Source organism: Strongylocentrotus purpuratus, unplaced genomic scaffold (assembly GCF_000002235.5).
Source record: "Strongylocentrotus purpuratus isolate Spur 01 unplaced genomic scaffold, Spur_5.0 spur5_scaffold_5, whole genome shotgun sequence".
Classification (NCBI taxonomy): Eukaryota; Metazoa; Echinodermata; class Echinoidea; order Camarodonta; family Strongylocentrotidae; genus Strongylocentrotus; species Strongylocentrotus purpuratus.
In genome coordinates this window covers 14,628,037-14,651,937 of record NW_022145611.1, presented here as the reverse complement: position 1 = coordinate 14,651,937, position 23,901 = coordinate 14,628,037, and the positions used below count along the sequence as shown (strand labels likewise).

Below are 23,901 nucleotides of genomic sequence, written 5' to 3'. Positions count from 1 at the left end.
AACAAATAATTGTATCTCAATATTCTGATATCGATTTACATACATCAATTGTTGTTAGGTAGGACAAATATTTATGGCTTGCCACACCTAACAACACGTAATATATGCATATTGCATTCTGACTATTGATTTAATTATTTGTAACAGGTGAATGAAATAATTTGTATTGAGGCACTTCAGTATGCATTTGTTTACATTACGAAAGTGTCCTATTGTTTCTCTTGACGACTGAAAATCTTGCCAAAGGCATGGCCAACGTATCAATAACAAATGTATGCAAAGTGAATTCTACCGTACTAGATGCATTTATGCATAGCAGATGGTCCAAGTCGGGAGAGAAACTGCATCAATAGGCCACTTTCGTATTGTTAACAAATTTCTATTTAACTGCCTCGACATCAGTCATTTCATTCACCTGTATTTAAATAGTCAGAATGCAAATTACATATATTCACGTGTTGTTGAGTGAAGGCCGCCAGCATTAATGTTTGTCCTACGTAGCATAAAAATGTACGCAATTTGAATGCTGACTATTGACATACGCTTACTCACAACAGGTGAATGAAATACTTCGTATTATACGGTGCTTCACAAAAGCATATGCATCTACGTAAATGGCCTATTGAAATACATTACTGTTTTACTGAAATACGTTATGATTATTGAAGTGCCTCGATATCAATTATTTAATTAATCTGTATTTAAATAGAATCCTGTACGTAGTTAACAGGTCTATACGATATAAGCCTTATATCAGAGATAAGATGAGTTCCAAAGTTTTTAGCCTATTTCCTTATTCGTTCACAGGTTGAAAAACGCAGGCTGAACGGGGAGCGTCTTATTTTTGCGTATAAATGAGAATGAGACCATTGTACCACTACCACCAGCACCCCTCCAGCCCCCTCCCACCCCCTCCCGACGCATCCACGTCGAATTTTCCCCGCCTGATTTAGCCCACGTGCCCAAACGTATCAAATAACACACAACACCATTCCATGCTGCGGCCCCTCCCCAATTTTTGTTTGTAAATAACACGGCTTTGTGTGAATAATTCTATCCAGGGATACTTTGACCTATTCTGGTATATAGGTCAGTTTATCGATTCGTCCATTCTTCCTTTAGGGTAAAGTATAATAATATCATTTAATATATACCATAGCATTTGATGCATGCCTATTAAAACATCAAGTTCGGTAGTTGATAAAAATATATAATTAACTTGAAGAAAATTTGATGGTGATCATAGTGCAAATTTATCACATGAAAATAATATTTGTAAGTGACATTCCTACATCAAGTGGAAGAACCCTATGATCCGCCATTTTTGTTGTCATCGGGTCACGAGCAAATCGCAAGCGCATGCTACGTGCAATATGGGCAAATTGCATTGAAAAGTCTCTCAATGAGTTACATTTTCTGCTCTGCAAGACCAATGTTTTTCCTTATGTTATCACCAACTATGGCACCGTAGAATACAATTTCGACTTTTACAGTTATCCTGAGTTCTAGTTTCTGCTACCAGAGTTAGTTTCGTAGAGAAAAACTCGCATTCGACGAAGATAACGTGCCGTAAACGTTCAAGTTTACATCTAGCATCTGTGTTTTCGACTTTCAGAATCAGAGATTGATTTGAATGAGCAACAGCTACTTGGACATTCACATTCAAGTAATATCACGCAAAGCTCAAAGCAAAGGTGAGTCAGTGTAGGCCCCTAGCCCTAGGCCTATTTGATATTTGTTTTAACAGACCCTAGGCTATAGGGTGTATAGAAGTTAGAAGTAATTCTGGAATAAATAAATCTGGACCTTATATTTGGCAGTCTCAAGATTTTTTAACAATTTTAAGGTAAAAAGTTAATTTTAGATCTAGATCTAGATCTAGGTCTAATTTAGTTTTTTTTAAACGTTTTTTTAAAATTAATATTAGATCTAGATCTCTAGACCTAATTTAAGTTGTGTGTGTTTTATAAAATTGAATAGAATTTGTCTACAATTTACTTTACTACCATATTGCTAATATGAAATAGAACTAAAAGATTTGATTTGCAGCGAATAGTGGCCGCACAACATCTGCTTATACTTTTACAGCGAGGTGAGGGTTGCGTAGATTTGTATTGTAAGAAAATAACTCTGACAAGGCGTCGTCCCTCTTGGTCTCTGTTCATGATCTACGGAGCTGAGACTAGTCTATAGAGATGTCATGATCATCTCATGGGACGTTCTGAACACCAGTGTTCAGAACTTCCGTTCAGTCTAAAATGTTGTAACTTGGTAAATCATAATGACAGTGTTGTGCTACTGCTAGCGAGAAATAACATTCTCATTCCCCAAAAATATAAGTCTAGATCACTCTGTTTTATTTGAAAAATTACACCTTTTGTCTTGTGCAATTTTCATTTGTACTTGTAGAATAAAAATATACAAGAACTCCCCTTCTTCTCCTTCTTCTCCTTCATTACCTCTGTGTTCTTCTCCTTCTCCTAGCTCCTTCTCCTTCCCCTTCTCTTTCTTCTCCTTTTTCTTTTCATCCTTCTCTTTCTTCTCCTTCTCTGCTTCTCCTCTTCCTCTTTCTCCTCTTCCCCCCTTCTTCACATTCTTCTCTTCCTCCCCTCCTCCCCCTCCTCTCCTCCTCCCCCTCTCCTCCTCCCCCTCCTCCTTCCCCTCCTCCTCCCCCTCCTCCTCCTCCTCCCCCTCCTCCTCCCCCTCCTCCTCCCCCTCCTCCTCTTCCTCCTCTTCCTCCTCCCCCTCCTCCTCCCCCTCCTCCTCCCCCTCCTCCCTCTCCTCCCTCTCCTCTCCTCCCCCTCCTCCCCCTCCTCCTCCTCCTCCTCCTCCCCCTCCTCCTCCCTCCCCCTCCTCCCTCCCCCTCCTCCCTCCCTCCCCTCCACTTTTACAGTAGCATCATCATGATGACTCCTTTTTCTGAAATCTGGGATAACCCCAGTGATGCAAAAAGATGAGATAATTTTGTCGAAGAATAATAAGAAGTCATTCTTTTTATAACTAGACTTTATTTGACATTCAGAGTGATGTGAGAGTTGCTAATTTGCATAGTGCATGACACTTCTTTTGTGCTGTATACAGTGTTCTTGATTCAGTGATGTTGATTTCCCTTAGATATTACAAGGAAGGGTTAATGTTCCCCATATTCATCTTTTTTTCACACAATTTTGATTTGCGGTGACAACTTCTGACTTTTTGATGAGCTAGAAAAGTTTTTTTTCTACCTCTCCTTGTATAATGTTCAATCAGTTTGATAAATGGATGATTTGTAATGCATCTATCAAGTCTTGAGTAGATATTTTGCTTTCATAACATCAGGTTTGGACTATATTAATAACTCCATTCATTATTGGGCTGGTAACTTCTTTCATATATGGGAAAGTTCGAGTAACAGGAAACTATCTATTTGGTGGGCTGTCAATAAATTTTAATCTGCAAGGAAAATTTGTCAATTTGTCAATTTTTAAAAAATGCAACCATGTTTTTTTCTTCATCCTGAAACTAGAAATAGGTTCATAGGTTTACCTGTATTATAAGCATTGTGCTTTCTACTTCAATCCTTGATGTGATTCTTTATTAAGTTATTTGATTCATTTCTTTTGCAGCCATACCGATACCACGCCTTAGCCCAGGCACTGCATTGATGTAAAGCTGAGCCATTGGACGGCAGTTCCTGACAGCAAGAATCACAAGGTTAGTTTTTATTATTTCCATATTTCAGCACTTGTGTAACTAATGTAGGATTTAAAATTAGACTAATTCCATACTTGTATTTGTTACAATTACTTTTTTTTCTCTAGTCCCTTCTCTCTATACATATACCAATTCCTTTCTCCAATCATCTCCTCTACAAACCAAGTCTTCCATCTTACCTGGTATGTTCCTTTGTTCTCTTCTCATTCTTTATTCATGAATCTTGTGTGAATGCTTTAGGTATTTCCACTTCTTACTTATCATTGGTTTTCTTCCTCCTTTTTCTTTTGAATATTCAGTCTTACCGTAAATTTCTGTGTATAAGGCGCACCTGTGTTTAAGGCGCACCCCTATTTTTAAGACTTAAACAAAACAAACAAAAAACAAAAAAAATCAACAACAAAAAAATCAGGAAATTCTTTTTGCTTTTTTTTGCTTTTTTTGCTTTTTGTTAAAACCAGATCAGATCCCGTCTCATTTCAGCATTAGGAAATACTTTCATTTTATTACGAGGCACAGTTGAAGTGCTTGTGAACTAAGTTAGACCTTTGCGCAACAACAACAAAATCCAGCGGTCAAAACAGCACGTCCATTTGAACATATGGGACTATGCACGGTAGGATGACTAGAAAATGATACAGGACAATTCTAGAATAACTCCACACAACTTACCGACAACTTTATGTTGCATTGGTGATATGAAGACGAAACTAAACTGCATTATAACTTATTTTTCTAATAAAATCTGCCGGTAAATTTAGATCTAATTTGTCACAAGGTAGAACAAACATTACAGCTTGCCTTACCCAACAACACGTAATATATGCAGTTTGCATTGTGACTATTGAAATACAATTATTTGTAACAGGTGAATAATTTAATTTATAATGAGGCACTTCACAAATACTTGTGCTTGTGCATTGCATTTGATTACCGGTACATTACGAAAATGGCCTATTGGTACTTTAGGGGGGGGGGGGGGGGGGTAACGACTTTCACAAGGTACCACCTCGACCTCCCAATGAAGAATGAATTATGAAAATTTGCCTCGTATTCCAACATGTTCTCTAAGAGTGATCATACAGTATGTGTACCTTAAGTTTTAAATGTTTTGTATTTGTATCCCTATACTTTACATATTAATTTTTTTCCTCCATCTTTAATGACCTTTTTCTTATAACTTTGACATAAATTATATATTATCTCAATATTTATTGAGGTTTTTTTTAAAAACTATTATTGTAGATGTTTTAGATATTAAATTGTTAAACTCACTTTATCAGATGTAATGGTACCCTCTACCTGTAGAATTGTATCACAGTGAATTCTGCAGGTGTTAAACTATTACATGTGCATGCAGGAAATGCCACATCTTTTTATAAATTTGTAAAAAAATTGTTATGCTCAGTGGAAGTAAACAAGGAAGTAGGACTACATGGCTGTGTGAGATAATAGAGCTTGAAATGAATTCCAGAAAAGGAAACACACCAAGTATGCTTTAGATGATCAGTAAACATATTTGTCACCATAATACACAGTTGAAATGTCCCTCTTTTAATTAAAAGGTTTACTTATTTATTGAAGATAATGTTTTCTTTGTTTTAAAATCCAAATGATAAAATCCGAATATATAAATCATATACAAATCTTATGTGACATTGGCCAAGGTCAAATGCTTGTAAAATTTCAATCGGAGACTTTCTGTCATATTCAGTCTTTAAAAAAAAGGTGTAAACAAAATTATTTAAGAATTTAAAGGTACAATTGAATATGTTATTGCTTTTATTTTTCTCTTGAAATGTGTATGAATTTATTTAATATATATTATCCAGGATAAAAAAAAAATCCCCCAAAACATTGTAGTTCTATAATAATGTATTTTGAAAATATAGGCCTCTTCTTTTCTTCTCCTACTTTCCTTCTTCTTTCTCTTTTTCTTCTTGTACTACTACTTTTTCTTTTCTTTGATTTGATTTGTTTTCCTCGCTCTACTTGTTCTTCTCTTCTTCTTCTTTTCTTTTTCTTCTTCTCTTTTTCTTCTTCTCTTCTTCTTGTACTACTATTTTTTTCTTGTTCTCCTTCTTGTTTTTTTTTATTTCTTTGGTTGTTTCTTCTTCTTTTTCCTTGTTTTTTCCTCTTCTGCTTTTCCCTTTTCTTCTTCTTCTCGCTCTTCTCCTTCATCTTCTCCTTCTCTTCTTCTTTTCTTCTTTTCTTTTTCTTCTTCTTTTTCTTCTTCTTTTTCTTCTTCTTCTTCTTCTCTTTTTCTTCGACTTCGACTTCGACTGTGAGATGTGAGAGATTGAACTTTCCTCTCACCAATCGAGCAAGATCCACAGCTTCTTTTACACATACTGTGCTAACAAAATTTATTAGCTAAGTTGTTAATCTGCCAACTCTGGTTATAGGCACGTATCGTTTGTGTTTTTGCAGCTCCACACGTCATATGAACAGAGAGTCTAGGTTATATTTGTATTCTCAGTTTGATCATTGGCCAAGTCTTGTCGTAGTTAGGATATGGTGTAGTCCGGGTATGGTGTAGTCCGGGATTTTGTGCAGGTATTAATAACAAGACATTAACTGAAATGGCTCTGTTGCAGTCATGGGGATGTGTGGAGGGGGGTAAGGGGTTGGACTGAGTTTGATTTGGGTGGACCACATGCAGGTTGATGAGAGACCATAGGCCTGACTTCATCAGCTCAAGTTTGCCAAATATCCCGCTATTTTCAGACTCAAGATATTATCCCAAAGCTCAAAATTGCATCTTCACCAGATCGATACGTGCATCACAAACTAGCTCGGACAGGCGCAAACTAGCCCGTTATTTCCCAAATAGCAGGATGTTTTTTAAACAAGACCAAGATTTTGAATCTTTGATGGATATTTTCTTGACCAAATATCCAGTTAATTTCAACTGCATGATGATGAAGACGCAAATTAACTGGTTAATTTGCGATTGGGATATATGAAATAGTGGGTTATTTGGCAAAATCGAGCAGATGAGGACAGCCCTCATGCAGTCTGGTATCTTTCACAACTCTAATAGGATCAATCCATCTCATGTTTCTAAATATTCAGTGTGGTCTCCTGTATGTTTTTTTCTTCTCTGCAGCTGACAGTCACCACGACGGCGCATTGTAGCATAACGCTTTACCAGAAGTGGCCACCGGTCACTGTACCTACCTGTGAGTGGAAAACGGGAGGTGCTTCACCAAGAGCAAATCATTCCTGTAGTCTCATACCTACAGGTACGTTGGATTTTTACAAATTCAAAGAAGTTGATTTTAAGCCATGGTTTAGCTTCATGGATTTACTACATGTCAGGGTAGCCAGAAAGGAAGGAAAAAAACACAATAATAGTAATGAGATATAAAAGTAAGTAAAGAAAATAAAAAGAAGAGTAGATAATAAAAGAGAATTTTATTTCTTTATCTCTCAATAATATACGGGAAAACAAAAGTTTAACTTTTTGCCGGTATTGCAAATGTAGGTGTTACATGTCTCATTTTTCCTCTTTTGGCTGCCAGTAGTATCTCCATGGGCATGACATTTACTATGGTTTATGTTAATGATATGATTATATCTTGTATTCTAGTAGTCACTCGGTCGAGAAATGGAGGATAAAGTGTCCTCACGTTCCCCTCCAAGTTAAATCTATCGTTTCTAAAATCCATGAAGCCCTACCAAATGTTTTTGGCTGATCACGTCGTTAGTCTGTTTACTCTTTTCTTTGTACATTACGGCTTCAGTCACGTACAGAGTAGTATGATTTCAATGAATCAACCGTAATTATAGTGTCACCCTCTAGAGAACACATATACAATGTTCGTTCAAGTTGACTCCTTTTAGTCGGCCTGGTTCTCATAGTTGGGTGGGCCTGAATAGCATCATTTCCATTCATGAACAAATTTGGAATGAAAGAAGGTCTGCTGAAATATAATTTAGTCCGAATTCAGCTGCTATGTACATGTATCTCAAGTCAGCAATTTTGTTATCACTCCACTCCAGTATGATTTTTCATTTACTCTGCAGGATAATTTGTAGTTAAGATTTGCACATTTTGCTGTATTGTCTTTTTTTTTAGTATGCTTTGAAATATTGTGAATTTATTGATGATCAAGATCTTTTCCTTTTTAAATTTTTTTTTTTACTATATTCATGATGCTTAAATTTAAATGCGCAGAATATATAAATTTATTATCAAATAATAAGAGAAACCTCATATAGAATCAATACCTAGCAAACTCTGAGGCCCAAGTATCATAATACACAAACATAGCCAGGCCCATTATGTGTACTTCAAGGAATCCAATTATGTGAAGAAAGTTATTATGGGCTTCTATCAAAGCAAGTTATGCTTTGAATAGCAAAGAAGACTAATATTGCAATATGTGAAATGAATCGGTACACAAAATGGTAATATATTATTCAGATATACGAATGCTTCTTCTCCAAGAGAAAAAAAGTTGTTGCCATGTCAGGCATTCCCCTGATCACATTCAGTTGTAACTGCTGTAGTAGAACGTGCATGAAAATATACACGTATTTAAATGAATTCAAATATGTTGAGATGTTTTAAAGTTTAAGGATGCTTCTTCACTGTGAGTAAGAATGCAGGATTTTGATACTAGTTGCTACCACACGGGGCAGGCCTCTGGCAAACATTGGGCCCTTTATTGGGGTCATCATTTATAACCATTGAAGTAAAAAATATGCATAAAATATGAATCTTGGTGAAAAGTCTTCCTTCCATGATGGTAGATGATGAACTTCAAATGATACCTTGGTTGTAAGATTTGGTACTAAATAATATTACCTTAGTCTGTACTAGTGCTGTAAGTCAGACGCTATGTTCGTGTTCAGTTCGGTTCGGCAGAGTTCGGCAATTTTTCACCCGAACTTGGTTCGGTTCGGGGTTTGGTAATATAATAGCAAGCAGCGTTATAGCCTCGGCGGTCGGCACTGGGCGGACCGCCCGCCCTGCCGGGCCCGACCAGCACGGAGGACTTTTGCACCCTGCTTCCGACCAGCACGAATTTCACATTAAAAAACTGCTCTAAACGTAATTATTTGTGAAGAAGAATACTACTTACATTCCTATTTCCGTCTTGAATCTTGTTTTATTTTCAATTTTAAAAGAATCATGTTTTTAATTTGTCAATAAATGATTTTTTTAAAAGATTTTCTGAGACGGTTTTTGTCTAATGTTAGAGTCATGAAAGCTGCCATCTTGTCAATAACTGTTTTTTATAAGTTTTTATTTTCAGTTGGAAAAATATAAAATCCCTATTTTTCCTGAATAAATAAATACCATACTATAATATATATTTATTTCATTATTTATATTGTAAAATTTGTCCGATATGGTTACAATTAAAATATAAATTTGTTGTTGAATGGGTTTGAGCTGAGCCTGTTTTGATCACGCACATGGTCTTGTTTATGGCTTGCGATCGCGACGTAGCGTGGTCAGGATTTGGGATTTAAATGGCGCCAGTGAAGTTGCGCCCACCACTGGATAGGCATGGAAAGGCGGAAAATGGGAAAAAAGTAAATATAAAATGAGCAATCATGACATGAAAATTAGGTACAAAATGACAAGTTTATTAGCTTGCAAAAACGTTTACATTTTTCTGCCGAACATCCGAACCAGGCCTTTGCGTTCGGTTCGGTTCGGTTCGGAAGTGCCATGTTCGGCGAACTTCCGTTCGGTTCGGTGGTTCGGCTACAGCACTAGTCTGTACACAAATAAGGATGGTTGCAAGACCCCAAGATGTACTTGGATCAGTACCGTATTCTTAATTACAGTGAGGTACATGTATACAGCAATTTGCATTTCATAACGGTGAAAAATGGTGTGTCCACTGGATGAACTACACTGCCACTCTTCCTCACCTTAAAAAATATATTTTATTTATTTTCTCAAATAAATTCATAGCAAATAAAAGCTGACAGAAAGTTGGCATGTATAATCAGTCAACATATAACTATAAAATCTGGTTGTTGGTATTATTGACTTGGTATCTGAATTTGATGAAGATCAGGCCAGGGATCATTGTAGCTCATAGCAGCTGCTGTTTATGATGTCAGACAGACCTACCCACTGCACCCCCTGTTAGAGCCCTCACCTAAGTGCTCCCAGGAGTGGAATTTAGGCATGGACTTAATGATGTCCCTATCTATTTTCTCACTTCAACATTTCCTGCAAGTGTAGTGCCTAGTTTTCTGGCACATAATGTGTAATAGTCAAGTTTCGATGTGCGCTCGCATTCTGTTTTATGACTGTCGGATTCAATTTTGAAATTGATCTTTTGTTACATGTACATGTGTATTTAATTTATATCAGTTACATGTATATTACCTCTTAGGTTTTTAGGTCTTTGATTTGTGTGCTTACCTTTTTTTTTGTGTGTTTGTTTCACCTGACTGCTAAGAAAGCATGTGTGTGCTTGTAAGTAAGCAACAAGCTTAAATTTAATTTTATACACAGCGTGGTTTGAAAATGGATAAAATGAGTACCGTCTCTTCAAATTTGGAACACTTATACCTGGTAGTGTAGTGTAGTAGGATCTTTCTGAAACACCCCCCTGGTCAGGAGATTTCATTCATACTGAATTTTGTCTCTCTTTCCTTTTTCTACCAGGCTGAATAAATAATACCAAAATGGGTAACACAGCAGCCAAGCGGGATGGCAAGGATGGCTCGTCTCTGTCTCCCACCAAGGAGTCCATGTCATCATCCTTTGACTTCAAGACGGGCAAGATACCCATCATCCAGCAGGCTTCTCTAGATGACAGTATTGATCTTCCTGCCGGTAGATTCAGGGTGAGTCTGTCTGGTAACCCTACTCTGCTTATTGATCCCCCTCTCCCTCTCTCTCTCTCTCTCCGGGGTCCCCTCCAGGAACAAACACAAAAATGTATTCCTGTATATTGTATGTAATCAAATCACAACACTGTGTTTCGGGCAGTTTGAGCAACAGTATGGGACTTTAAGTCGCTGGCTGATTTTTTTTTTTTTTTGTGTGGGGTGGAGGGCATATATGCAGCCCATGCCCCCATCCGTTTTGACACCCATTAGCTGATCAAAACGTCCCATCTACTGTGTGTTAAAAACATCCAAATATTGATTCTGGTCATTTTTTTTTTTCATCTCAAAATGCAATACCATTACCAAAACACAAGATCAGCTGTAGAATGCACCTCTTTGAAAAATTAACCATGCAGCCAAGTCGAAATTGTGGTCATTTCATTTTTCAAGAAAAAAGAAAAGGGAAATGGCTTTTTGATTGAAGACCAAGAGGTGCCAAGAATAACGGTGTTCACTAATTATGTTTTTTTTACCATTGCCTGGGTATTTCATGTTGTCTTAATCAGTGTTTGAGAGAGAGTTGTGTGTTATACATGTATACTTACTGTGTTTTTGATCAAATTAAAATGGCATGATTTAGAAATATAAAAGGGCAGATGGGCATGGTGTAAAACTTGGATATCATCCAAGTTGTCAGTCACAAAGAAGTCAGAATAATATAAGCTCCAAATTTATGTTCAGTCATAAATGACCCCTAACTTATCAGTTTTATGGCATGCCTACATAGTTTAATGAGGCAAGGACATGACAGAATGTACGTTTATTTTTTACCCTCTCCAAATACATTTGTGTATGTTCATTTCCATGCTCTCAAAACATCTATTTTTTTCTCAACCTACATGTTCAACAGAAAAAAATAGTATGACATTTTCATTGAAATATAAGTTATATATGGAAAGGTAGGATCAAGGTCTTTTAAGAAATCAACTGCCATCGGGTAAAATGTAAAAACAAGGATTTACAGAATGATTACAATTTTTTGTATGATTTTTTGTATGATGTACGATTTTTGTATGATGTTACATGTACATTATTAAAGCCGCCTTGCTTTATGTGAATGCTTACCAATGCTTTAATACCATGGAGAAGCAGCCTTAGTATGCCTATGATAATATACGGTACTGTAAAACAAGAAACTTTCATGTGCATATTGAATATGACCAATGAATTACTATCCGATATACCCTCTATCAAGTTATCAACTTATAATTGAACACCATGCTGATCTTCCTAGCCTTCATTAACATTTCCGGTATACATTTTACATAATTTCAAATAAATTCTAGGGAAATTGTAATCATTCTGTAAATCCTTGTTTTTACATTTTACCCGATGGCAGTTGATTTCTTAAAAGGTCAAAAGCATGGTATTGCTTAGCTGTGGCAATTAATAGTGTGTTTTCCTGAATATCAAATATTTTTCTGCTGTCCATCCTTGCCCTTGCGCAAATATCAGACTTGAAAAAAGGCGAGATAAGATTAAATGTCAAGGAAAAAAAGAGACATGTTTTCAGGTGTTTACCAAAGGGGTCTGTAACATTTCAAACCTCTTCCTTCACTCGTATTCTACCACTCAAGCTGTGACTACTACAGAAGCATGTAGAGTAAGATATCTTGTTATAATCAGGGAATTTTTGTTGAGCTGAAAGGCCTCGTCTCTAGCCATGTTCAGACGTGGCTCCCTGGTCGGCGTAAGTTTTTCCCTGCAGCAATAAATATTCCATAAATATTTGACTTGCACCATTAGTTGTCCATACGCTTTTACTTGGACCTACTTGCCATGATTAAGTTAATCACAATCTTCCACCGACCCAGTCTTACTCGGTGCAACTTCCGGAAGTAGTGGCACCCGCACTAGTCGACATTAACCCAGCTTCCTCATGTAAACCGCGCAAAATCTCATTTTAATTTTCAATTTTCATTTACATGAATCTTGTGCAACATTTCTAACCCGGCCGAGTGTTATTTAACTGAAACCTTACCGTCCATTTGGTAAATCCTGACCATCTAATAACAATTTTAGTAAAGTTTATTATCCATTCCTTCATCTTTTCCTTTGTTGTCATTTTTTTGCTGCCTGCCTGCCTGCTTTCCCTTACCTGCCCTGCAGGTGGCTCTATTGCAGGCCTACTTCCCATAATATTAAATGGGGATATTTACCCAGATTGGTCAGGTCGCCAGCCTCCCGATTATTTCAAACCATCCTTAAGCTGTTTATAGTGGCGTTTTAAATCCTTGATCTTATTGTTGATCTGGGCACCAGACCTATGGGTGAAGCCAACGTCGTGAAGTCTTACGGCCAGCTCCTCCCAATTGGTTTTTTGTTTGCACGACTTCTGTTCGATTCTTGCCTGTGCTTCGATCTGGCTCTTTTCATATATTTATCAGTTCTTTGGTCTCCTTATCTCCCCCGTTAGCCGCACGTTTATTTTTATTAGTAGTTTTCCCTGACATTTTGCCAAATTTATTCAATAAAAATTGTTGCAAAACTGTAAATCACTCTAAAGCCATCAGAAAAATTTGCATGTTAACACTGTAGGTTTGACCCCGGAACTTTTGAATCAATACAATGCTTGATTTTCTCACCTTGTTTAAAAAACTGCTACCGATAAGGGATCTCATTCTTAATCTCAGAAGTAATACAAGGTTTGTCTTTCTGATGCACTTTTACCTTTTTCACCGTTTTCGATGGGAAATGTCGGTCGACTGATATTTGTAGGGTAGAATAGAAGGCATCACACTTCTCCGATGTGAACTTTGCCTCCGTCACCTCTGACCAGTTGTGATTTGAGATCCACCCGCCAAAATTTTGGATGTCCGACCCGCGAATCGAACGAACAACACGCTTTGTGATTGTGTTCGAATTGCGTGGAAAATCATAAGTGGGCTGATGTAAAACTTGGCCAAGCTAGTTAGAATCTTGTTTTCTCTCGTTGGCTTGGCTAGTATGCAGAATTAACATGCTATCATGTCATCACATTTACATTACCATATCAAAAGAGAGGACAAGGAAAAAGAAATTCCTAAAATTAAGAACAAGTTTTAACCCTCCATCTGTATGCTGGCCTTGTTTATTAGTTATTTATGCCAGCCTTTTGTGCTGGTATGAATTACTGATAATGCTATGTGGGCTGCTTTTCGTCTTGAAGGCAATTTTATAATCAGCAGAACTTGAACAATTAATGCATGTCACTAGGGCAGAATGAACCAGGTAGACTTGTAGTGTGTAAATATTCTGTATTGTGCATGTGTTTGTAAGAAATCATTTATTGTATCTCAAACAGTTTTGAAATCTGCTATCTTTTCCAGGAATTGATGCGTGATGATGGTCCCGATGGCCGGCCTCGGACAGCTACCCTGTTGGAGCAGCCCTACGTGGACCCCAGTGCGCTGCCTGTGGTGTTTCGTTGGGAAGGGGGCGGCAAGTCTGTGGCTGTTGCAGGATCATTCAACAATTGGAATACCAAGATTCCAATGATCAAGAGGTGAGTTTGTAATTTAAACATATCAAAATATTACATTTTAAAACAGAATGATATTAAAGATTCAACTTGTACAATGTAGTGATGTTCCGTATACCGGTACTCCAATATCATTGCTATGGGCATAGCCAAGTGCCCAGTAGTAGTGGTCAAGCATATCAAGTAGTACCCATTTATGTCTGGATGAGATGGACAAGGTAGATTATTATTATTATTTTTTTTTTTTAGGGGAGGGGGGGGGGGGGGGGGGTAAATAAAAGTAAATGCCAATATTATTGATCCAAGTGCTTAATTTTTTAATTTAAAGGCTTTTCGTTAAAAAAAAAGAAGGATAAAGCAATGCAAGAAGAAGGAAGAAGCAAGGGGTACAGGGTCTCTTATTTTAGTCAACATTGCTTGTTTCATAAGATTTTTGTTCCGCTCGCTACATGACTGCAAGCAAATGTTACACTAGGCCTACATATCGTGATCTATCCGTCTAGGAGTAGTGCAAGAAGATGTGCTAGTTAGTAGGTACACATCCAGCCAGTATGCATACATACATGCCCTGTGTATGATGAAATTAAGAGCTTTATCTAAACAGTTCATATTTGAAATGTAAACACGACCTGACGAGGCAAACAAAGAACCTCTATTCGTCTCAGTCTGGATGTAATCTGTAGTGCAGATCATTTTCTCGTTTATAATTATCTACCCTTCATTCACCAAAGGTCAAAGTTTCATCCGAACTCTTGCAGCCACAGCTCTCGTGCACGTTTAGCTTTGGTATATTGTTACTAATGAATGTCAAGGATGGCTGATTAATCTAATTCTGTGATAAAGCTAACCCTGTTGTCCATGTTGAAGATTAAGGGGGGGGGGGGGAATGGGGAATAAACGGATTGAGATGAGAAAAATCCTGGTTTTAAGTATTCATGTGGTTGTGTTTCATAAAGTGTATGGTAAACAATCACTACCTTGCAGTTCGTAATGAAATTTAAAAAAAAATCCTGTATGGAAGAAATAAAAGGATGTTATATTTGAAGTGTTTTCATGTTTTTATGCATTTCAGAATATGCTTTATATCTTTTCCCATCAGAATCATAAACCTTACTGTATTGTACTGTATTTACAATTCTACAGGTACATATCTATAACTGTTTCCCTCCCTTCTTCACCCCACTCTCTCTCTCTCACTCTCGTTCTTTCATGCTCTCTCTCTCAGCCACCCCTCGCTCTCATACAAATGTGTGAAATAGTCTGTATTTCAGTTTCTTCACAAGCAATGTCTATAATTCTCCCATCTTACAAATGTTTCAAGATTATTGTTGTCTTCTAGATTTATTATCTATTGTAGTGATGTGCAAGAGCCATAAGTGGTCACTTTTTCATACATGTATTTTGACAATTTGAGCATTCTGAACTAATCCGATATCTTTCCCCTTGCAGTCAGGGTGATTTCACAGCCATCGTTAATCTTCCCGAGGGTCAGCATGAGTACAAGTTCTATGTGGATGGACAGTGGATCCACAATCCACGCCAGGTAAGCCAGCTACAGACTCATTGGTCAAGGTCATACACAGTCACTGGTCAAGGGGCACTGTTGCTATCATGCTTCCAGCTTAGTCTGCAGGCACAGAAACCATTTCGCCTCTTATCTCGACTTACCAATAAAATTCTTGAAACTAGCCAAACTTGATCATTCTCTGGCTGTCTCAAATAAGGCAGGAACAGCTACAATAAAAGATGTACGGAATGCAGTCCACAGTCTGAAAGCTCATTAAGATATAAAGCAGTTGACTATTGCAAAAAATGCAATGTGCATTTTTTTTTCTTCATGTAAGTTAATGGCAAGTTTTCAGTTCGCTCTGTGAAGTATATAACACTTATCGTCATCTTTAAAAAGAAACAGCAGTTTTACTGCTTCAAATCTGAACAAAGCTTTACAGTTTATATCCTGTGTTGCGTGTTATAACTGACAAAAGGTTTGTGCCTGCAGACTACTTCAGCTTCAGTTTTCTGTTCCCCCTGGCTATGTCATAATATACACTGTATATTTGATTGAAGCTGTTTATTTTTCTTTTAGTTGGGCTGAACTTGATACTCATCTTATTATTTTGCAGATGTATATCTCTTATATTCAAACTCATCGTGGATGTATGTAATATGATAATCTTTTCTTTTTTGTTATGTCTATTTTTGTGGACATTCTGATAGTGTGGTAAAAATTTGTTACAGTAATGGAAAAACGTTACATACTAGTCATAGATTAAGAGAGAGCCCATTTGAGACACTCTTTTGAGCATGGTTCATTGAATACTAATAACGGTGCACTCCAACTGGTTGCACATAGAGAAACTATAAAGATTGGTACTTCTGATTGGAAGGGGGAAATAGATCACTGCAATTTAACTCAACATTCCACACACCCCCGCTAGCAAGCATTAAATGCATTTTCCTTCACAAGGATCTTGCTCTTTATGATTCTCATGCACTCTTCTTCGTTTCTGGAGATGCGAACCTCACCCGAATCGGACGAAGTAAGTTGGCGATGTTGTTTCGCTGTCTCGAGTGTTGTTGAAGCCCGCTTAGACATGAGGCGGTATTAAAAGCGCTTCCCAAGAACCGCTAATGCACAATTGAACAAGACAATCAAGCACATGCACTTTTCATTGTTGTATTACTGATACACACAAATCAGCTAGTATGCCCAGGGCCATTATTGCATGTAATGTCCCCCCCAAAAAAAAAAAAAATAAATAAATAAATAAATAAATTTAAAAAAAAAAAATAATAATAATAATTTTTTTTTTAAATGAATAAATAAATAAATAGAATAAAATTATAACTGCCTCTTGCCACTTATTATATACAAAAGTTTTGCCACGCTACTTATTTTGTGAAGCGTTTTTAGCGTCATGTCTAAATGGGGCTTTATGCTGTTGAGTTTATTGTGTACTAGTTCATGTCTCACTAGTCACATTTATCATGCTAACTGCACAAGATGCAACTTGCTATCGCCATGCTAATCCAAAGAAATAGTGTGTGTAGTGGCCGTGTTTACATCTCATAATTGTGTACACTCTTTGAATGCCTTGTATAGCTTTCACTGTTCGCCAATTAGACGTACTCAAATTTTTTTTTTTTTTTACTTTAAACCTGTCAACATACATACCCGTCTGTTTAGAGCCACAAGAGCGTTAACTCTTTGTTTTAAGTATATGAGTTAACACCCTTCTGGCTCAATATAGAGGGCGAGTCTAAAGACTCTAAACCTGTAACAACTCAAAATATTACGGCTGTGCATCGTTTGGTATTTTTCTCTCAATGTTATTCCCTTTTATATAGAAAATGCTTTTCCTCATTCACTTCATGAACAATGATCTGGCATGCCATTTATCTGCACAATATTTATGATTGTTGGTAGAAGAGTGTTAAGCTTTAGGGTGAATATCTCTACGACATCTGCTCAATGATATTCCAGAATTACACGTGTGAAAAACGTCATACTGTCATGCAAGTTATGATATCACGTCATTCAAAGAATCTTGTGATCCGTTTCTGCTTATTGTAATATTAGGCATTGTGAAGGTCTGTTCCGCACAGTTCTTATTTGTTATGTTCTTGTTCTTGTTCAAAGTAGTCTAATAAAGTAATTTGATCAGGCCCCACTGATATGATATATGTTTTGTCTTCAATTGTAACAGCCTCTGCAGAGCAACACATTTGGGACTGTCAACAACTTCATCAGTGTCTCCAAGTCCGACTTTGAAGTATTTGAGGCTCTTGCCATAGATTCAGAGAGGGAAAAAGGCAAGTATTGAACATTTTAATATGTTGAGAGGAACATGGGCCAGCACATTCGGTCTTGGGATGATGAAACAATCGTATGGGATCCAATTGAATGTGTTCCCATTAATCACTTTCAGACCCGAGTTTGAATAGAAAACTGATTTTAAAAATGCACTGGAAGGGGTTTTATTGCCGAGTGTGTGTGTGTGTGGGGGGGGGGGGGTTGTTAGACTAGAGCATGCGACTCAAATATGTCGTTATTGTAGAATTCATGGATACCTCTGTGGATACCTTGTGACATGTGTTTTCTTGCCACATCTATTTCATGTTGGTTATAGTTTGTTCTTTTTGTATTGTATTATATATAATTGTTTATTCCAAGATACCACATTTCTCAGTGAGAGAGTGCTGCCTGTTTCAGCACTTTCAACGAATCCATCAAATGTCTGATGAGACTTCTCGTTCACATTCATTCCATTGCTTTAACCCTCACAGGCGTGGACATGTCGGGCTCACCTCCTGGGGACTACAATCAGGATATCCCTAGCCAAGAACTACAGCAACGTACCACCGGTCCTCCCATCCTGCCCCCTCAGCTCCTCCAAGTCATACTCAACAAGGACATCGGACCCCAGGTAGGCACTGCGGTCATCGTCGTGTTCCTGGCAGAAGGCACTTAGTGGAAAATTCCCGATACAAATTCAGTGTATTACCAAGTCCTCGGCTAATGCCTTTCTGCCTGGCACCCGCCCCATTATAGAAATTTCCAGAAAATTTATTTACTGCTCATCAGGTTTGGGGAAAAGACTGCTAGTGACATTACTAAATTAGCTCTCCTAAATGGGAGTACAAAATATGGTTTATTGGATATGATGGATTGAGAGAAAACAGAGATGTAGTCTTGTGCAGAATTTATGAATTTAAAGGGATCGTTTAAGCATGTTAAATCTGAGATACATGGCCCTACGTGTTATCAGTGTCTGTGATATGGTGTAATATTGAAGCCCTAAAAAAATTACACTTAAAAATGATCAAGCAGTGCCTCAAAAAAGTAAAAATCTTTGAGTGACCGGTTTTACCATACTCGTTTTCCCCAATAGACTGTAGTGTTATGAAAACCGTCAGGCGAACGGTTTTCAAAATTTGTAATTCCAATCATAAATATCTTGATAATCAGACAGGTGATCGGCTTGCAAAATTCATGGGGTTCCTGACTGACCTAAAGGTTTATAATCATCATTGCATCATGAGCTAAATCCAGAATTTTGTTTCAGAATCTGAGACAAAGTTACCGGATCCCTTTAATAGCCAATTACTTTTTTAGGGAATAAATCATCCTATAGATTGATAACTTATTGATACAACTGCTGTGGAATGCACTAATTTGCTGTGGTTTTTGTGGGCAAAATTATGTACAGTTGCTGTGAGCAAAAAGTTATGTATTTTTGTGAGCTTTGTGCTGTTTAGTCCGACTTCCCTTCAGACCCACTATAAAACTAATTCCATTTCAGTCCCCTTATCCTAGATTGCAAACCTCCACATTGTTATATTGTGTCCATAGTCCATATTTTGAAGAGGCTTTTTATCAACGATCTTGACTTGAAAGCTTACAATTTGATACGATCCATTTTGCAATTCTCTCTCCCCCTCCTTTGCAAAATTAAACTTTTGTAATTGTTTGAACAATGCTAATCAGTTCATTGACTCTGCAAGTTACATACAGTAATCATACATGAAAGTAATCCGTCAATCGGTTCTTGAGATAACGCGATCATGAGAACAGGACGGACAACCCCAAAACATAATGCCTTCAGCCACTTTGTAGCGGAGGCATACAAATCCAAAATATCTAACATTTACTATTGGGGCACAGCTCAAATACTAAAAAGATCAACTATAAACATTGGGGTTACCAGATATTCCTTCACCCTGCGTTTGTCAACCTGATGTAGATGATGTACTCTGATGTAGACAAATGCTCATGTACCTGTTACAGCTCATTTTATGTATGTTATTACCAAAGAAAAAAAAACATGTCAGTCACTCAATATTGTATGACAGTGAAGTCTAGAAGGTAAATGGGTTTCCTTGCATAATTTGAATACTAGGACACTGCTAACGTTTAAATTTCACAGATGTTGGCTGCAAAAGGGACATAGTATCTTTAATATGATCTTGATTTGTTGTTTTTCAGTATGAGCCAGCGCTATTGCCTGAACCAAACCATGTTATGTTGAATCACCTGTATGCCTTGTCAATAAAAGTAAGTCTTTAAAAATATCTTTGTTTTCATTTTCATTACAATAATGTATTTTGTAACAAACTAATGTTGTTACTTTTCAAATGGCTTAAAAAAATATGCCATCAACAAGCAAGTTGGACATAATTTATCATAATAATAATAATAGTGGGTTCTTGTATAGTGCTCATGTCTGTCATATGTGACACTCCTGGCGCTCCCAATTATTACCCTGGCTTTTTAAGGAATTAATTCCTGTCATTTACATCATGTGAATGTGAAATAGGTGAAGATTGGTAATAATGTGGGTATTCAAAAACAGCAGTTAATTTTCTTCTGAATATTACCTGAGAAATGCTCATTTAAATAAGCATAGTCATGAACTGTATCCCTCCTTTTTACCCTTGCTTTGCAGGATGGAGTAATGGTGCTTAGTGCGACACATCGCTATCGAAAGAAATATGTGACATCTCTTTTGTACAAGCCAATAAACTAGCTCTAATACTTACTATATTGTGTATTATAAATATGAATATAAAAATATATATATATATCAGTGTGGATTTCTTGTGTACTGTATTTTGAAAGATTTTAAACCAGACGAAATCTCTAGTGGCGCAAATCTTCCATGCAAAAGAGTTTATCTTTGAAAAAAAATTGTATTGTACATATATGTTTGTCTTGTATGAATGTTCAACTATCTTGAAAAGAAAGTTATCATGTGACTGTCATTACTTAATTGAAATGTACTACTCCCAAGTACATATTCTTGTTTTTAAATTGAATTTCTTGTCCAAATATTGAAGCTAGCTGAATTCCCTATCAAGCATATTGAAGGAGGATTTGTTTTACTTCCTTCAGTGTTGTTATTGTTGTATTTGCAAATCAACAAATTTCCGTGTTTTTTTTCCTTTTATGATTGGGAGAACCTTTTGGAAGGCTCTCATAAAACACATTTATTTGGAACAATTTATCCAGAGCCTTGAATTAAGCCGACAGGTTCACCACTTGTATAAAATGTTGTCGATGGTTATAGTGTAAATGTGGTATCATTCCTGTGAGCTACCAGTATCCATCATGTCTAACAATTCTTGAATGGTGTTTTGACATGAGGTTGTAATCGCAGTGTTTTTCTCTTTATTTTTGACATGTCAACAGTGAATGGTTGTATATCCCTGGTTTGTGGACACCCTTTCATATACTTCGTAATTGTTTCCCTTTTTGATAAGAACTGTTAATCTTTTGTGATTGTTGTAATGGTGTTTGGAGCATACCGTGTAGCCAATCTGCTTTCATGCCTTCTGTCTGTAATGAGATTAGCACATGAGCTGCAAACCTTTTCTGAAATACTTTGTTAGAAAAATAAAATGTGTCATTAGCTAGTAGTTTGTAGTTCTTAAGGGGATGTATGATATAGTTTTGCTTTAGAATGTTGAACATCTGCTCTTTGATCGTCATGCTTTCAAAGATGTACCTCACTTTATTGATCTCGTGCTTAGCATCTGGTGGTGAACGACATAAGCATGAGAATTGAGAACGTCAACGAGGTAAAGGAGCTACCCGATTTTGAATATATAATTTCAAGCTGAAGACAATTGGCACAAAACGTTTTATTGGAGGATGAATGATGTGAGACAAAGCAGGAAAAATCTTCTTGGCTATTTTTTCCAAGGATATGACTGCATGGTTTCATTCCAGAAACGGCTGTCAAGTGTAGGAGAGACCTAAACACTGACTTGGTGACTAGGTACTTTTACATACCATATGCATGGTAGTGTGTGATGACGGTAGTAGGCCAAAATGGAATAATGAAAGTTTCAAGTCCAGAAGACCACTTTTTAATTGGAAGCGAAGGATTGCTCACTATTTACTTAGCACGTTTTGACAAATGTAATGGCAGGAATGATTTGGTGCTGATTCTCGTCATCTGCTATTAAAAGAATGTGTACAGTCGTGATATCAATCCAGTACTACAATGTCATGTACCAGACCAAAATCTTTCAGTGTTCATGAGCCAAGAATAGGATTGTGCGCTATTCTCACAAGAAAATCTAGATGTGCACTCATCTGCTTTGATATAGGCATAGAATGTGAAAGTTAGGCTTCCTTTTCTTTTATTTTTTTGTTGGTATAAATTTCATTTTCTTGGAATATTAAGAATGTATTGAAATTACACATTTCAGTAGTGCAGGAAAAACTTAATTGATATACTTTTTGTTCATTTATGACAATTTTTCTTTTAGTGCAATCATTGTTAAACAGTGCATTATATGTTATCTGTAAGAATCTTTAATGAGAATTATTAGGTAGTGCACAAGGAAATTCAAAGAGCTAGATGAAATTCTTGATATCATTTTAAAGTTTTTTGCACAGGATGGGATAGGAGCGATACGACCTTTGCTTTCCACTTCCTGCTTGGAATTTAGTAGAGGATACTCTGGTATTGGAATAGTTGAAATGTCACATTTTTTTAATTAAGAAAGAAAAAGATTTCTTGCACACTTTCTACTTGGCTTTCATGTGGGCATATTGAGCTGTGGAGGCATCCCTCACCTGGGGGGTGTTTCACAAAGATCCTAAGTAGAACTTAACACTAAGTTGGACTTAAAAATTATGGACAGCCATTGGAGTCTTAAAATGAAATTCAAGTATTTTAGACTTTTTATAAATTCCACATCCAAAACATGAAATCTCCTTGATGATAGAAAATATGAATGATTTGAATAAACAATTAATGCCTTTCAAAATAACTTTTACAAAATATTTTCAAAGATGCTAATGGCTTTCCATAATTTTTAAGTCCAACTTAGAGATAAGTTCAACTTAGGATCTTTGTGAAACACCCCCCAGGTATTTATGAAGACGTAACATTTAGAATATCATCGCATTCAGGTGTTTTGTTTACACAAAATATGTCTGTGGTACTAGATGTGTATCGAGTGATGGGAAAGGATTCTCCTGACATGAAATTAAGATTAGGGCGACGCAAAACTTGTCATTTCTCAAAAGGGTGGCGCAACTAAAAAGGTATTTGTACAAAAGTGTATGGACTTTATTTGATAGTAAAAATGCTCTGGAGAACGGCCTACAAACTGCCAGTAAGAAATCTATAGGATGAATCAAAAATAATTATTTCCTTGTTTTCTTTCTAAACCATGTACGAGATCGCTCCATTTCACATACGATGCTAAGAAAAAAAATCATTATGTAATAGCATGCTGGCATCTGAAATGATCTTAATTTTGTATATATGTGATTAGACGTTGCATTTTGCAGGTGTTAAATGATCAATGGTGAAGTTAACAACTGCCATTTTTTGGTATTTTTCTCGGGAGGGGTAAAAGTTTGGTTATATCATTTTTACCTAAAGGGCTGTGAAAACTCCAAAGGATACAATTTTTTTTTATAGACGGTGTATTAATATATAATTCTTGCTATATGTCTTTAAGAAGGTAGCATACACTAGTACCTTGATGAAAGAGTTCTACTCGGTTTTGTAGTGGTTAAAATTATGTAACTACCCAACATTAACCATCGGGTAAAATGGCTTTGTGTGGTGAAAATAAGAGTACTATTTTTTATGGTTAAACAAACATATTTTTGACATCACACTTGTCCACACAAGCATTTAACGATACCTAGTGTGATGCAGTATAAATCAGTACTTGGAAAGATGTGTATCATTGCACTTTGGATTTACATAACAATTTTTTGCAGAACTAGAACTACTGTGAATGGATGTCCACATTGTAGGTGCCCAATATAGAGGCAGGTAATCAAAACATTGGTGCAAGAAGTAGACAAGCTTCTTGCTTACTTTTTGATTTTGTTTTGATTTGTGGCATAAACA

General features: G+C 36.7%; 1 protein-coding gene across 2 annotated transcripts; it reads left to right on the top strand.

Moving 5' to 3' along the window:
* The first annotated feature begins 1,337 nt into the window (after window positions 1-1,337).
* Window positions 1,338-22,014, top strand: LOC115919071 (5'-AMP-activated protein kinase subunit beta-1-like). 2 transcript variants are annotated; one of them, XM_030998947.1, is made up of 11 exons: window positions 1,338-1,694; window positions 3,606-3,693; window positions 6,803-6,938; window positions 10,334-10,515; window positions 13,869-14,044; window positions 15,470-15,563; window positions 16,534-16,560; window positions 17,728-17,833; window positions 18,308-18,447; window positions 20,007-20,075; window positions 20,467-22,014. In XM_030998947.1, the coding sequence occupies exons 4-11, from the start codon at window positions 10,354-10,356 to the stop codon at window positions 20,545-20,547; spliced, it is 855 nt and encodes a 284-aa protein (XP_030854807.1). In that variant the 5' UTR covers window positions 1,338-1,694; window positions 3,606-3,693; window positions 6,803-6,938; window positions 10,334-10,353; the 3' UTR covers window positions 20,548-22,014. The 2 variants fall into 2 exon arrangements, with proteins under 2 accessions (XP_030854807.1, XP_030854808.1); XM_030998948.1 differs by lacking the exon at window positions 16,534-16,560 and having other exon boundaries at window positions 1,341-1,694.
* Window positions 22,015-23,901: the final 1,887 nt, after the last annotated feature.